A 15,928-nucleotide genomic window follows, 5' to 3' on the forward strand; every position below is an offset into this window, starting at 1 on the left:
TTATTATATTAGTTTTTTTTTTTAAAACATAACATTGATAAATGATATTACAGTGCAGGAAGAGGCAGAAAGCCCACTGGGCTTATTTGAAGCCTCCACCTATATAATATTTTTTAAAAATCACAATACTATAACGAATACAAAAAGAAAATACATATGGTATGAAATATTGTTGAAGAAGCATTTTTACAAGATATGATTTATAATAACAATACAACCTGCTGTCAGGTTGCACAACCAGCTCTGCTCCCAGTAGACCACATGACACTAATACACTGTGCAATACAATAGTTATAGTTTCTGTCTGTATATATAATATTTCAGTTACTGTGAATTCTTTACTGTTTTTTTATTGCTCATTTGCTTATTTATAATACTTATTTCTGATCTTGTTTTTTTTTTTTTTACTATGTCTGTTTGCACTATCCTCTATACTGATGTAATCCTGTAAATTTCCCCGGTGCGGGACTAATAAAGGATTATTTTATTTTATCTTATTTTATTATAAACAACAAGAAAACAAAGGGGGAAAAAATGCAATGAGTCAAGATGTGAATGAGCATGAGTGTGTGTGTGTGTGTAAGTTCATATGTGTGCATTTATGTGCGTGTGAGATTAAGCCGGGTTTGTTCATCACATTTACTTTGTAGTCACAGTATATAATTCATTATTTGTGCATTAAATGAAGACTGCGATGGTGCATTTATATACAAATCTGCCATTAGGAGGCGGTGTTTCTGCAGAAGACATGCTGCCAAACATACTGTAACTCATTTTTATGTTCTTTCTATTCTCATTCATCTCCTCCCTCTCGAATCACACACAGGACACAGACTTCTCAACACAATACATGCCATTTTTATTCAAGAGTTGGTCAATCAACTGTAATAGTAGCAATGGCTCTCATAGGAGTTCTGTACAGTATTGGATTGGGTTGTTTTGGACAGTGGTACACTTGCAGCAAATGTTTATGAGGGATATAAAATATATACTACACATAGCAACGTCATTCAGAGCATTCAGCAGGTCAAACCTTTATCAAAGTGGCAATGCAGACAGTGGTATATAATGCCCAGTTAAGACGGAGCAGAAGTTGTGTATTTTTTCGACATCGTGTACCCTTCCTCTGTTGTTGAAACTGTAAGGCAGTATATGTTTTGATTGCAATGTAGTACGGCTTTTCATCAGATGACTGATTTCCTCATGGTTCAAGAAAAATGTACAACTTTAAATGAGATTAAACGAAATAGCATCTCTGGCTTTACAAACAGAAACCGAACGGTGGTGTGTGTGAGTGAAAAGAAAAAAAAAAAGTCCTTGCATGATGGGATTTTTTTTTTTCGTGCAGGATGTGGTATGACAAGATGGCGACAAAATCAGCAGTAGATACATTGAAGTATTGAAGTAAAGAAGACTGTAGAAATCAATGAAGAGTGGGTGGATGGTGGGAGGCAGCCGCTGAGTATGGTCTCCCTGTGGAAGCAGGTTGTAGCGATCGCAGCCTCATTAAGCTTCAACCTTTGTATTTGACCTCAGGCATCACTCCAGCTTCAGCAGTTCCACGTCGAATATGAGCGTGGCGTTCGGGGGGATGACCCCGGGGTGGCCTGTTACTCCATAAGCCATATCTGGTGTGCAGGTGATTTTTGCCCTCTGGCCCAGGCTCATCTGGAACATAGGAGAAAAGGAACAACCACTGGTTTGTTTGTTTGTATCAGGAGAATATAAAATTCAACACAGAGCAAAATCAAATTTGCTTTAGATAAGAAATGCATCCTAGTCATCAACGTCTTTATTTTGTTTTTCTACATGTAAAAGCAACTTCAAGCATATTTTTGTTTTTTGTTTTGGTGGCAATAGTGTGTTAAGAGTTCCTCTGGGAAAATCCTAAATTCATCACTTGATAGCCAAACATTTGCAATATCAAATTGCAATGCTTTCCTCGCACTAGAAATTTAAACCTATGAATGATATTAAGGAAACACTAACATTGTGAAAAGGATAGGTTTGGTAGTTTTTGACATTAAAGTGGTACTCCAAAAAAACCCAATACCATGTTAAAGAGTGTGTAGTTTCACTTTAAAAATGCTGCCACTTAGCATTTAAGACTGGATTTTTCCCCTTTAGCACTTTAACGTACTAACCTGGAACACTAGTCAAAAATATTTAAAGCAATCTATCCTTATTACTGTTATGTTACAGAGCAAAACAACTAAGAATAACAGCAGTAACTAAATGGTTGGTATGACCCCTTTACATACCAAATACCCCTTTAAATCACAAATATAAATGAATACATGGACTTTAAGCTATAACCAAAAGGGTTAAATGTAACATATTAATGTAATGTTGTGTAATAAAGTGTCTCTCTTACCTGTCCTACTCCTTCCTCCCAGCCCTTAATGACCTCACTCCGTCCAATCTTGAACTTAAATGGCTTGTTCCTGTCTCGGGAGGAGTCGAACTTCTTCCCATTCTGCAGCATACCTGCCAAAGAGGAAACTACATTAACGAAATTCAGAGAGCAGTGACCCCAATTTAGTGGAGAAACTACCCATTTGGATCATCTGATATAAAATAAAGAGCTATTTTTAAACATCTGCATAGTTAAATGCTCTTATGACGAATGCTGTACATAACCTTAATGCATTATCGCCCTTTTATCAGAGCGTGACGCCAGATCAATGCACGCCCTTTTCCTCCCTAGCTAATGTTTTGGAAAGAGGCAATTTAAGATGAAAAAGGGAATAAAAGTCACTCTGGCTCCAGTCTGAGGAATTAATCTGGCGGGGGCTTTCTTATCAGGATGTTGGGTCTGTTTCAATTATGCAAATGAAAAAAGGGAATGTGAATCAGGAAGCATTGGCCTGGTTTACTGGATTATTTTTAAAGTTAACTAGGCCATTGAGCGCCTGTTTCTAGACCACAGGGAGAAAAGGGTAACAAAGGCGGAGCAGTGCCGGACTGTTCCTTCCTTCAGAACAATGACAGACTGTTCAGATATTAATATTTGGGTCATTAAAACACAACTCAAGGCATTTGCACAACTTCAGTCACCTTAGCTGTTCTCCATTAAGGGAATCCAAGCTGCCATTTGAAGCAATATTGATATAGTGATACTGATATCCGCCGGATACTGACTCAAATAGCTTGTTTTGGTATCGGTGACAATAGGCCGATTTGGTATCTGATACCATTATTTTAATCAATAACAAATCAGTCAATTCATAACTGTGTATTTATAGTTACATTTTGCTTTACAAATGAAGGAAAGCACTGTTTAATACATTATGTGTTGTCTTCTCCTGGTTTTCAAGTCTACATTACAGTAATGTGATGTAATTTGTATGAATATTTGTTTTATTATTTACCCACTCAGTCATTATATCCACATTACTAATTATTATTTATCAAAAACATAATTGTTTAAATGCGATTAATAAAGCACCAGTGGTCAACCCTACAATACTGTCTCAATAACGATAAGAGGTAATTGGAAAAAAATATTGTGATATTTGATTAATATCAACAACAAAAGATCCTAACACAGGTCACCAACAAACAAATACAAGCATACTGTAGTCACCAAAAAACAATGACCATGAATTTTTCTAATGATTGTTACACTATTAGTCTTAATCTGTATAAAGAGATCAATATATAATAGTTTTTCCTTGTCAATATCCTACATTATAACGAGCCATCCGGGAGAAATACATAGTTTATGTTATACATTCATAAGAAGTCAGTAGTACACGATTCAGTCTGTGAAATTAATGAATAGATTTCGTTATATATATATTATTACTTGTTATTTAATGCCCTGCATTAGACAAAAGCGAATGTTAATTGTTTCTCAATAGAGGTTCCAGAAAATGCACTTAATTATGCTATATATCAAAATGATGATATAAAATGACATATACCATGACTGAATATTTTATCCTGATCGCCAAATCCTGATATAAATAATAATAAAAACAACTAGTCGCGCAGCTTTGAGTCAATGTGGCATCATGGGAAAAAAACATTCACAAACATCCACTTGCATTTTGGAGGTTGATATGTGATATCCCTTTGATTTATCTTTCTCATGTAGTAATTCAAGTGTGAATACTTGGCCTTTGAAGGTGTGTGCTCGCCGAAGTCTTCCAGTCATATGAACGTTGGTACTGTACTGCTTCTCCCCTTTCACCCCCCCGCCCCCGAAACTTAGCAGGTCCATCATTTCCAAGTATCACAGCAGCCCCGGATACCAGCGGACTGGGCTCGGTCCAACCGTGGAGTCACAGAGTGCACTCACCGAGGCAAAGACCACCTGCTGCAGGGCATTCGAGTAGCGTGGAGGCAACTGCGGAAAAGCAGGTTCAGTTTCCGTCAGAAACAGGTTATGTTCGCGGGTGGGAAGCCAGTGAGGGATCACGTCCTAGTCGTTGCACTAATTAGTCTTACTGGTTGGTCTGCTCAGAAACTGCTGGCGTAAAAGTGTACACCGTAAAAACTTCTGTATCGTTAAAGGGCCCCTCCATGCTAGGCTGAAAGAATAGCTAACAACTCAATCCTAGCAGCGGCCTGCAGAGGGGTTATCAGCAACAGGGACTCTACATACTGGCAACTGGCTAAAACCAGTTTGAGAAAGAAAGAAAGAAACATTGGAGAACAAACTACAGACTACCAACTACAGATGGTATTGCAGGATGTACTGTTTCAATTCTTGCTACAAGATCTATAAAGACAGGAAAGGCCTAACAGGTGCTTGTTTCACTCAAGAATGTCAGACGTCATGTCTCTTGCGGGAAAAGCAAAAAAAACATCCCAGACTCCTCCTACACCCCATCAGTGCTCCGTTATCACTCTTTGGACAGCAAAGCACGGGTGGGGTCTCTGCAAAAAAAATAAAAATAATGAAGCAGCAGGGCCCCGTCCCTTCCTGAGGCTGACTCCCACACTCTCTCCTCGTTAAAGGCTTTCACTTGGTGGTGTAGGGCTCTGGCTAGATCTGCCAAAAAAGAAATCTGTGGCGCAGAGGGGTGGGGTTATTTTTACTCAGTTTACTGTATCCTGTCTCACCCCCGTCTGTCTAGGCCGGCTGCCAGCACAACATCCCCTCCCTCCCACCCTCCCACCCCCACCTCGGCCCTAGTGTGGATGAAATGAGATGCGTGTAAAGCTATCTGTCTACAGACCCATATGTGCTGCTGACGTTCCACAGCTGCAAACGCACACTCTCAGTGGAATGAATAATAATATAATAAAGATAGTTGTTATTACGAGTATTTTAAGCTAAGACAACAAACGGCAAGTTCTGATACCGCGGCACTGAAAGGCTGAAAGTGATCCTCAGCAATGGCTGTAATTATACACTCTTTGAATAAGGGTCCCAAACAGGTTCTTCCTGAAAGGCTCAGGTTCTACCGAGAAGCATTTGCTATTGAAGTACAGTTTTTTCGAGTTTTTTGAGGGTTCTTTGTGAGAATAAGTGTTCCATTGAGAACTCTATTTAGGAGAAATAGAGTTCTTTAAGGATTGTTCAAAAGCATGGGTCTTGTTAGTATCCATAGAAGGTGGAAAGGATAGAATTTCCAGAGAGGGTTCTGGTGGAACATTTCACAGATTTATCTAGGTATAACTCTTTATGTTAAGTTCTAGACAGAAAGATTTGGAAGAGTTCCTTTTATTTTTACTTATCACAAAGGTAGAACCTTTAAGTAAGGTTCCTGGTAGAACCTTAATAAAAGGTTCTATCAGTAACCAACAAGGGTTCTCCCATCAGGATCATCCGAAGAATCCAAATGGTTTTAGCTAGCACCTTTTATTTAAAAGAGTGTACATGCCAAACATGAGTCAAAACTGAAAAGGATATGGGGTTTCCTGGCTCTTCAGTGGACGTGCAGGGACTGCAGGGTAATTATTCACGTGATGTGAACGACACTGTCATATTTCTCCTCATAACACTATCCCATATTTTCCGTTTGGGGCACTGCAAGAAGATATTGTGCCAACTCTCTATCAGAAAAACAAAAAGACAACTCAATATTTAAAGATGTGCTGTTCCACCAACCAGGACACCTGGAGGCCGTCATTCAGCAAAACCTCTAACTGATTTAGGATTTGTTTTTAGAAGCTGTATATCAACTCTTTTCCTTTCTTTCTTTAACTCTGCAATGTTGGGATTGAACACTTCCCACGGCATTCAATCACAAGTTTGAGTTTGTCATCTCCTGACATACAACCCTGCGTTTCAGTCTCTATCTATTTCTGTGTCACACACACACACACACACACACACACACACACACACACACACACACACACACACACACACACACACATACTAGACAAGAGCCATTAGGGTCTCAGCTTCAGCACGTTTCATGGTGGAGTCTGGAGCTCAAACATGGTAAGGAAAGACGTCCACATTTAGGCATGACATCATATCCAGTAGGCCTGTTGCTCCGAAAGCTCACACCTCTTGTCAGTGGAGACGGACAGGGCTGTTTATCCTCACGGCCTAGAGCCAAACTTCATCAATCGCAGAAACCCAAAGGCTGCCGTTGTTTTATTTAATATTGACCAATATTGGATCTGCTTCCATTTTTCTTCCTTCAGGAATGAGCTTGAGTTTTGCAGGATTGCTGGCTCAGCTCGGCGCACAAACAGGGAACAAAAAGCCAAATTTTTTTCCAAATCTACGATCTGCCCTCGATTTACCATTTGGCTTTTCAAGCTTCTAATCAGTCGTATATACACTCTGTAACTGGCCCAGGCAGCTCAGTGTACATGTGTGAAGATATAGCAAGGCCTGTGAAAGATGATCCGTGTCTGCTCGTCTGTGCAGCCATGACAGAAAAAAGAGAGGGTGTGTGAAGGAGTGGGCAGCTTTTCTAATTATTTTCGTCCATGCAAGAGCCCTTACTTACCTCCTCGAGGCAATAAGCACTCTGCTAATTTGGGCAACTACAAATCCCACAAGAGTCAGAGGGGTGGGGGTGGGGGGGGTCACTCACATATCTGTCTGTCTCTGTGCTCTTGTGTATGCATGTAACAAAATCCCAAAGAAGGTCAAAAAAGGTAAAGCAGTTAGCAAGTGTGTCGAAAACATGAGTGGTTTCCAATCCCATTATGAAATGGGAAATCACTCTCCTGACCCCTCGCTGATTCTCTTACTTGGCGTTGCTATCTGGAAAGCGTACACCAGCACAGCGGAGGGTGCAGTCGGTGTTTTTTGCACGAAACAGCCAGCTGGATGACTGACTCTGGCAGGCTTATTCCCAGATCTACAGCTAAACTCTATTACCAGCACTATCTCTTTATCAGATCTTGAACTAATCTTGTATTTGAGCTTTTAAATAAACCAAATGTGGGTTAGTGTCCCGCTCTACTACAGACTACTGACCTGAAGAGTAAGTATGTAATCCAGAATCCTCAGTTGTTCAGCTTTCATACTAATTTCTAGATAACTAGCCAACACCGGCTGAGCATACCAATTACAGTTTTTTTGTCGATTACTAAAACGCAATTTCTAAAACAAAGGCATTCTTTGTCCCAAATATACACATAAAAACAAATACACAAAATATCTCACAAATCTTTCAAAAGCTAACACTAAATTCAAACTATATGAACTCTTGTTAATAGTATATGTCAATACTCATAACAGTATCAGACCCAATAACTTGAAGATGACATGAACATAGTTACTGTATTGTGAACTAAATACCATATATTGCAATTACAGTCAATCCCATCTTCTTTGTGCGAATTCTATCTACAGTGTTCAAACTGTAATAGAGATTAACAAAAAAGAAAATTATGAATCTGAGTACTTTGACTTCTTTTTGCCTATTAAAGGAAAGTAAACGAACAACTTAAAAAACTGTGGGTTTAAAAAAAAAAAGATAAATACATCTTTGAGGAATCCTTAAATGATGAGTGACTTGCTGTGACGTACTTACTACACAACTAACACTACTTATTATAATACAAACTCTCATTTTCTCCAACAAGACCTCATTCTTCAGCTAATCTCCGAGCTTCAGCTCAACACTAAAGTATTATAAATACATGGTGTACGGCTCTGCCTTTAAATACCGGCGCATTCTTTTCCATTTACCCGCTGCAAACGCATTTCCCCTGCTGACACAATAATATATTTATAGCTCTTTTTGTGTTCCATGGACAAGGCTCTTGCTATGACTTAGCTCTGCATTTCTTTGCGATACCGGGAACTTATGGGTAAATTCTGTTAGTCACAAAAGGGAAAAAAACCAGTTTGGTGACATTCAGGAAAGATGATCAGTACAATAGAAAACAGATGAAAACAAAGCATGAGTGTCTACCAAACCCACACAATCCAGACTGAGCATCGATCAGGCCCAAAGGAAAATACTTTTTTCTCCACTGTCCTAAATAGTTGAACACATCAACATTTATTATCCAGAGTTAACCCAGACTATTATCACAAATACATTAGGAAATTCCGAGAAAGTAAGGGAAGCCAAATCGTCAATATCGTAACAGATAACGCACATCCATTTTAAAATGCCTAAAATGGGTGTGCGTTTAGCCTTGATGTTTCGCCAAATCCCAAACATCAAGGCTAAAAATTCACACCCACATGCAGTAGAATACAATAATTCTCACCCACAGTCAAAACCTGTTTACTACAGAGTCAGGGAGTGAGCAATAACTGTTATAGCCGTGTAATAACAGATGCCCAGACAGACTGATGACTGTGAACTAGGTTTTGTTTACTTTCTGTCTGACCTAGTTGTCTGGGCTGCCAACCCCGGGGCACCGAATAACCCAATTTATTCTTCACGCCTCAAAAAAATAGGAGACAAACATGAAAGAAGAGTATCTGTTTGTGCGTATGAACATGTGTGTTCTTTGTGTGCAAGTTGGAACAGCCTCTAAACAGTAATCCAAAATTCCTCCAACAAAACAAAAGGAAAAATATCATATTATTTGGGTGTGGTGGCTGCCGCACCCTATCTATGGAAACTTAAAAGCGGCACACAGGTGCATACATCTCTTGCAGACGGTTTTTGCACACTTTAGAGTGAGCTGGGCTGCAAACTGAGCCGTGCTGCGTTCAAAATACTGTTAAAAAAACAAAAACAAACGTGCAAACAGAGCCAATTTCCTCCTCTCGCAACAAAGAGACAGGAAAGATGTCTGGTTCCACGATTTGCCAGAAGCAAAGAAAGGGGTCAGTTACCTATGTAATGCACAACACATGCCTGGCCCTTCTTTGGAAATGTTCTTCCTGTTGAGAAAAGAGAGAAATGACATGTTAATTATTGTTATCTGTACACCTCAGAAACTTATTAACAATGAGTGTGTTAAGTCTGGTGAGGAGCTCCTGGCAGGAATACCATAGGAATGTAGACGCAGACATGCTGAAGTCAGATATGCATGTTAGTCTCATCCACATTTTGAAACTTAAGCCTGGAGGCTTCTTTCCCAGACCAAGGGGCTATAAAACCCTCTCTAAGTGAGTTATTACTGCACTTGACAAGGAGACATAAAGCCTTGAGGACTTTTGCAGGTCTCCCTGGCATGAATACACTTTTATCATGTGCAATTTTCCAAATTTAAAGAGACAGCTTAACAATAACAGTGTGGAGTAATCTGGAAAGATGCAGCCAGTGATGGGCTCTGCAGACCCCCCCCTATAATAACTACAATATCAACAAAACAGTAAATTGCAACCTATCTGACAAGAAACCTGCAAAATCTCTGCATGCAAAATTATATTTTATGCACATTATGTTGATATTTGACATTTTCCTTGGGGGAACCACAGACACCCCACCACCACTGCCAGCCACCCCCGCATCAGAGCCCTCTCAAGCGGATAGATCAACTTACCATCACCGGGGGATATTGTCTCGACCTCCACGCCCATGGTGGTGCAACAGTAGTTCAATAATTAAGGTTTGCACAGCCAATGTCGCCCGTTAAGCAGCTACAACTCGGGCTGTGTGCTCGGTGAGAACCATGCATGCAGGCGACACCACGGATTCCCAAGATATTTCCTAGTTTGCAGCGCAAGACAGCGTCGAGATCTAGAACTACAAACGTACGTCGTCTTCAGCCCTGTTTGCGTCACACGGACGTGACGCTAAAGTTGATACCCGTTCTTTTATTTAATTTTATTTTTTCATTTTGTGGTTAGTTAACGTTTTATTCTTTATTATGGTGAATAAAAAATTTAAAAAATTGCTCATTCGCCGTTTAGTACAATTCAACTACATTTCCCAGAATGCAACGTGAACGTCAGGTTTTGGGCGTTACGCTAAAGTTGATACCCGTTCTCTTATTTAATTTTATTTTTTTAATTTTGTGGTTAGTTAACGTTTTATTCTTTATTATAGTAAATAAAAAATTATAAAAAAAATATTAATTGCTCATTACACACGCAGCGCCATCTAGTACAATTCAACTGCATTTCCCAGAATGCAACGTGAACGTCAGCTAGTTTTGGCCGTTACGCTAAAGTTGATACCCGTTCTCATATTTAATTTTATTTTTTCATTTTGTGGTTAGTTAACGTTTTATTATTTATTATAGTAAATAAAAAAAAAAAAAAAAACTATTAATTGCTCATTACACACGCAGCACCATCTAGTACAATTCAACTACATTTCCCAGAATGCAACGTGAACGTCAGCTAGTTTTGCTTCCGGGTCCAGTAGAAATAGCACATTTCAGACACATTTGAACCGGTAAAACGTGACTTAATGGACGGGGAGACTCGCTCTGAGTGGATTCCACATGAGGTTGTAGTTTTATAAGGTATGGACAGAGTAAACATACATGTTTGTTTATATATTCACATGATTATTAGCTATTTACTAAGCTGCATATGATGCTAGCTAATGGCTAACTTTAGCATAACAGTGAGTATGAACTGGTCGCACAATGATGACGTTTACAACCTCACACCAATGTAATGCAACCTTTCCTGTGTGCATTTTATTATTTATATATTATATATATTATAGCCTCTCCATACAGTATGAATACACTGAAGTAGAATAAATATTATTATATTATTAAATATTTTTATTGAGGGGATGATTTAATTGGCCCAAAGCTATCATGGCAGTTTCATCAGATCTAAGAGAGTAAATGGTGTGGTGAGACTCCCTCTGAACACACAGTGATGTTAAAGCCCTAAAGGTCCTCACAGGACCGGTGTGTTGTTAAGGTCATTCTGTGTAAGCAGCTAGAAGTGTTCGTCACCACTGCCTCAGCTCAGGCAGAGGGGATTAAGGCATGTACTTGGAAGGAGAGACGAGAGGCTTTCGCTATTCTTAACCTGCGTAGGTATAGGCATAGGCAACAATAGCTTCTCCTGTGCCGGACCCACTCAGACCGGACAGGTCTCAGTCATCAATGTGAATCTTCTGAGTCTAATTTCTTTGATTTTTTCAGAGTCTTCACACCTGCCAGGATGGATCTTGGTAAGGCAAAGCTGCTTCGGACGGGTCTCAACACCCTGCACCAAGCCATCCACCCTGTGCACGGGATAGCGTGGACGGACGGCAAGCAGGTCTGCCTGACCTCCCTCTTCTTAGTCAATGGAGAGCTGAATTTCGGGGACACGAACGTTATCGGGCAGTTTGAGCACGTCCTGGGGCTCTTCTGGGGCCCGCTGTGCTGCTCGGACTCCCCCGCCCTGCTGGCTGTGCAGCACAAGAAGCACGTTACCGTGTGGCAACTGCAGCTCAGCGCGCTGGAGCAGAACAAGCTGCTGTGCACTCAGACCTGCGAGATGAGCGAGCCTTTCCCCTTGCTCTCCCAGGGCTGCGTGTGGCATCCTAAACTGGACATCCTGGCCGTGCTGACCAAGAGGGACACTTCTGTGCTGTTTTCTGTCAGAGTGGACAACAGGAGGGTTAAAGCAGACATCAAAGTTAGTGGACTCATCCACTGTGCGTGCTGGACTAAGGACGGCACGCGCCTGGTGGTGGCTATAGGAAGTTCTCTGCACTCGTACGTCTGGAATGACATCCAGAAGAGTCTGGTGGCGTGCTCCTTCTGCCCCATCTTTGACGTGGGAGGCTACATCTGTGCCATCGAGGCCACGGGCGAGGCTCAAGTAGCGGTGGCGACAGAGCTGCCCCTGGACAAAATCTGCGGGTTAAATGCCGGCATAGCCTTCGACATGGCGTCAGAGGTGGAGTCCCTGCAAGGCCACGGCTCGCACGTGAGTATCTCAGAGGAGGACAACGTTGTGGAATCGAGAAGAAGATCTTCTGAATCGGAGCGGTCCTACATCCCCAGTCCAGGCCCCCTAGACCTCACCCACCTCCTGGCGAGGCACCGCCGCTCCGACCCCAGCCCCCTTCTCCACCTGCGTCGCAGGGACACCATGACGGGCTCTGGCCAGGACTCCTCGCACCTCATCCTGGTCACCTACGAGCGCAAAGTCACCACCAGCCGCAAGGTCAGCATCCCCGGGATTTTGGTCCCGGACATCGTGGCGTTCGACCCGCGCGGCTCCACGGTCGCGGTGGCCTCCAACACCTGCAACATGGTGCTGGTGTACTGCATCACGGCCTCCGCCATGCCGAACATTCAGCAGATCTCCCTGCAGCCCAGCGAGAGGCCAAAGGGAGTCTGCTTCCTCAACGACAAGATGCTGCTGCTGATGGTGGGCCGGCAGAAGTCCAACGACCCGGCCTTCCTCCCATCCTCCAACACCGACAAATACATCCTTCGTCTCATAGCCAAAGAGCTGCTGCCCGATGGAGAGGTTCCAATCACACCACCCCCCTCTGCTCCCAACCGTGAGACGGCTGCTTCTAATTTCTGCGCACGGATTAGGAGGCACTCGGAGAACCTATCTAAGGACGACAGGGAGCGCCCAGTGATAAAGGACTTGGTGTTACCGGGTGGGGGAGTCTTTCGCTCACCGGGCAACAGGCGTACGCTGGTGGAGGAGGTGAGGAGCGGCGAGCCCAGCCCCGTAGCCAGCTCTGTCGACTTCTTCGACCGAGCCTCAGACAGAGCCCTCTCCAGCACCTCCTTGGTCACGGTGGAGAGTTTCGACATGGACCACGTCAACCGCATGGCCAGCCTGGCGGTGGCCGGCCAGGCCAGCAGGGACTCCAGCCGGGCCAGCTCTCCTCGCCACGAGCCCTCGGACAAGCTCCACACGGACCCGACTCTGCCCTATCCCGAAAAGGCCATGGCCCCGGCCAAGGAGCGGGGACTGGAGCAGCTGGTCCACAACATGGAGAGGCTTTTTACGCGCTTTGCAGACGTACAGCAGTGCCTGATGGAAATTAAAGATTATAACCAGAATGGCAAGAAGGCCCCGAGTTTCTACCCCAGCGCCTCTGAACCCCCCTATGTCAACGTCACGTGTCAGGTACAGTTCTACTCAACACATTTTCTCTGTGTGTTTGTAACAGATAATAAGCCTAAACAGGGAGGAGGAAATGCTCTTTCATTCTACATTCTCTGTCAGAAGCAGCTTATGCATGAGAGGCTTAAACAGCTTAATCAGCGGGAATTTAAGGATAAGACAACCGAAATACCTGGAATCATTTAATGTGTTACAGACACAAGACTATGGTTTGTTTGATTATCAAGTATCAGATCAAGACAGGGGTTACCTGTTTATATTATACAGTACCAGTCAAAAGTTTGGACACACCTTCTCATTCAACTACTTTGAAGAATGTAAAATATAAAACATATTCTGGTTTGTTGAGCATTTGTTTGTTTACCACATAATTCCATATGTGTTCCTTCATAGTTTGGATGTCTTCAATATTAATCTACAATGTAGAAAACAAATTAAAATAAAGAAAAACCATTGAATGAGAAGGTGTGTCCAAACTTTTGACTGGTACTGTATACATATATATATATATATATATATATATATATATATATATATATATATATATATATATATATATATATATTAGCATTGAGCTTGACTTATTTTTTTTTCTTTACTTTCTCCTCCTTTGTGCGTGTGCAGAAGCAGTTATCAGAGAATGTGTTCATCGATGAGCGGAGGCCGGTGCTGCTGTGTGATGGGAAGCTGTGTCTGCGTGCCCTTCAGGACCTCTTCAGCCTGACTATTGTGGAGATGATGTATGGTATGTACAGCGTTGTTTGCCTCTTTTTCTAAATGGCACTTCCAAGGCTCAGTTGCTTTTCAGTTTGGTGTCATAAAGTAGGGCTGGGGTGATAATTCAATACGATGAAACGGCGTCTAAATTGATGGAAACGAGCACATACTAACTCAAATTTCAAACATAGTCAAACAAATATTGTCTTAATAAATTACGTTGTATTTTTGTGCATGCATGCAAACAAAGTCAGTACTAGTTTCTTTGTCTATAATTTCACTTGTAACTGTTGCAAACTTTTCAAGGAAGTGTATTTAATTCACTTTTCCTTGACATTGCGGCGCCTCGCAGCTAGCGTTGCATACAACAGCTTTGTGCCTGTGAGATTGTTGTGACAGAGTTTACAGCGATAATAAATGAAAACCACTTAGAAGGAACTCCTCTGGGGAAGTTCTCTCCCCTGTGAGGATTCTCAGCAAGCTTGTGTGATTGGCTTCCTCCCTTGCGAGGTCAAGTGGAAGTCATCAGATAGATAGATTGTCCAAGTTACTCTATTTCAGTTTTTTGAAACCTTCAAGTTCCCCTTTCAGGATAGATTTGATTTGATAAAGAATCTCATATTGTATTGTACAACACATTCTAGCATTGTTGTCCTGTTGCTGAGCATACGCTATAATTGGAAGTGATTAAAAGGCTAGGTCAGATTACAAGGTTTAGAACAAAAGCAGCTTACTAATCTTTAATGAGCATAGTGTTTAGTTGCTGTAGCAACACACTGTCCTTAACTGGGACACAGCAGCAAGCATTAGCTATCTCAAACGCTTAACTTGATAATGAAACAGACGTCAGATGTATAGAGAACCAACGTGGAGCCAACAGTCTTTGTGTTGTCTTTGCAGGTCCGTTGTGGGTCGTGCTCGTGGCAGACGCAGACGGCTTTGTGCCTCTGACGTTCAAGCCCAAAGAGGAACTTACCGTGCGGAACGGGAAGCGGAAATCTAACCTGAGGACTCCTGGGAGTGCGGAGAACTCCGTCCCATCCAGTCCAGCCCCCGGCCAATGCCCCAACCTGCTCGCAGACTTCTCCACATAGTGCCTCCTGACACACGACTCAGTTTATATCCTCGTAACTTCCAATATACAGATAACACATTTATTTTTCTATTGAAGAGCAGTAGCGAGGTTGAGAAGGGGCTGCCTATTCAGATGTGATGTTTACAAGTTGCTGCTTTTGAAATGACAGCTTAACCCAAAGAATGTGTTTTCTTTCATTTATTGTTGACAAAAAGGCAGTCCTGGTACAAGAACCGATAGAGGCTTATGTATGATGTAAATGTTTTCTTCTGTATTTGTTATTACTGGAGCACTGCAGAAATCCTTACTTGAATGAAATCAAGATTTGACCCATAAAACTTCTGCATTGTCACTTTTATGCTGAATGGTCCCACTCATTTGATCTAACATTGTCATGCAACACTCTGGGTTGTATATAATCATGTCTAAAATGTTAATAAGAACACAGTTGAAGCACTTTTTCTTCCATACTTATAATGTTACCAAGCTCAGTAACACAACTGACCACTAGAGGGGGCAAGACTCAACAGAAACGTTCCTGTCATTGCTATACATTGTCAATAAGAGCTCTATTGAAGACCAAAAAAGTGTGAAAGTATGTCTTGTTTCAAAAACAAAATCTTTCGGATGCATTTTGAATATTAAATCTGCATTACTAGAGTGCACTCCTTTTGTGTGTAACTTATTTCACCCAACAGAAACACAACACCCACATTTATTTGGTCTATTAACCAACTTCTACAACATTTATTCAT

The 15,928-nt window shown here is 41.7% G+C and overlaps 2 protein-coding genes across 5 annotated transcripts; one reads left to right on the forward strand and one right to left on the reverse strand.

Moving 5' to 3' along the window:
* Nucleotides 1–841: 841 nt before the first annotated feature.
* fkbp1b (FKBP prolyl isomerase 1B) lies at nt 842–10,067 on the reverse strand. Its single transcript, XM_054618522.1, has 4 exons — nt 9,874–10,067; nt 9,221–9,268; nt 2,375–2,487; nt 842–1,668 (listed from the first exon to the last, which is right to left on the reverse strand). Exons 1-4 carry the CDS (start codon nt 9,908–9,910, stop codon nt 1,540–1,542), a joined length of 327 nt encoding a protein of 108 aa, XP_054474497.1. The 5' UTR covers nt 9,911–10,067; the 3' UTR covers nt 842–1,539.
* A 625-nt stretch (nt 10,068–10,692) lies between these two features.
* On the forward strand, nt 10,693–15,824 carry wdcp (WD repeat and coiled coil containing). 4 transcript variants are annotated; one of them, XM_054618518.1, is made up of 4 exons: nt 10,693–10,800; nt 11,443–13,384; nt 14,006–14,126; nt 14,999–15,823. In XM_054618518.1, exons 2-4 carry the CDS (start codon nt 11,462–11,464, stop codon nt 15,190–15,192), a joined length of 2,238 nt encoding a protein of 745 aa, XP_054474493.1. In that variant the 5' UTR covers nt 10,693–10,800; nt 11,443–11,461; the 3' UTR covers nt 15,193–15,823. The 4 variants fall into 4 exon arrangements, with proteins under 4 accessions (XP_054474493.1, XP_054474492.1, XP_054474496.1 ...); XM_054618517.1 differs by having other exon boundaries at nt 10,721–10,784; nt 14,999–15,824; XM_054618521.1 differs by lacking the exon at nt 10,693–10,800 and adding an exon at nt 10,919–10,954 and having other exon boundaries at nt 14,999–15,824.
* Nucleotides 15,825–15,928: the final 104 nt, after the last annotated feature.

Source organism: Anoplopoma fimbria, chromosome 18, assembly GCF_027596085.1.
Source record: "Anoplopoma fimbria isolate UVic2021 breed Golden Eagle Sablefish chromosome 18, Afim_UVic_2022, whole genome shotgun sequence".
In the NCBI taxonomy this organism is placed as follows: Eukaryota; Metazoa; Chordata; class Actinopteri; order Perciformes; family Anoplopomatidae; genus Anoplopoma; species Anoplopoma fimbria.

Bases quoted from the DNA above. Each gene is read 5' to 3' on its own strand.
- fkbp1b (XM_054618522.1), bottom strand. From the start codon at position 9,910: ATGGGCGTGGAGGTCGAGACAATATCCCCCGGTGATG. The intron at 9,269-9,873 runs GTAAGTTGATCT...TTTTCTCAACAG, and splicing joins GACAATATCCCCCGGTGATG to GAAGAACATTTCCAAAGAAG. The intron at 1,669-2,374 runs GTAAGAGAGACA...CCTATGTTCCAG, and splicing joins GGGAGGAAGGAGTAGGACAG to ATGAGCCTGGGCCAGAGGGC.
- wdcp (XM_054618517.1), top strand. The intron at 13,385-14,005 runs GTACAGTTCTAC...GTGCGTGTGCAG, and splicing joins ATGTCAACGTCACGTGTCAG to AAGCAGTTATCAGAGAATGT. The intron at 14,127-14,998 runs GTATGTACAGCG...TTGTCTTTGCAG, and splicing joins TATTGTGGAGATGATGTATG to GTCCGTTGTGGGTCGTGCTC.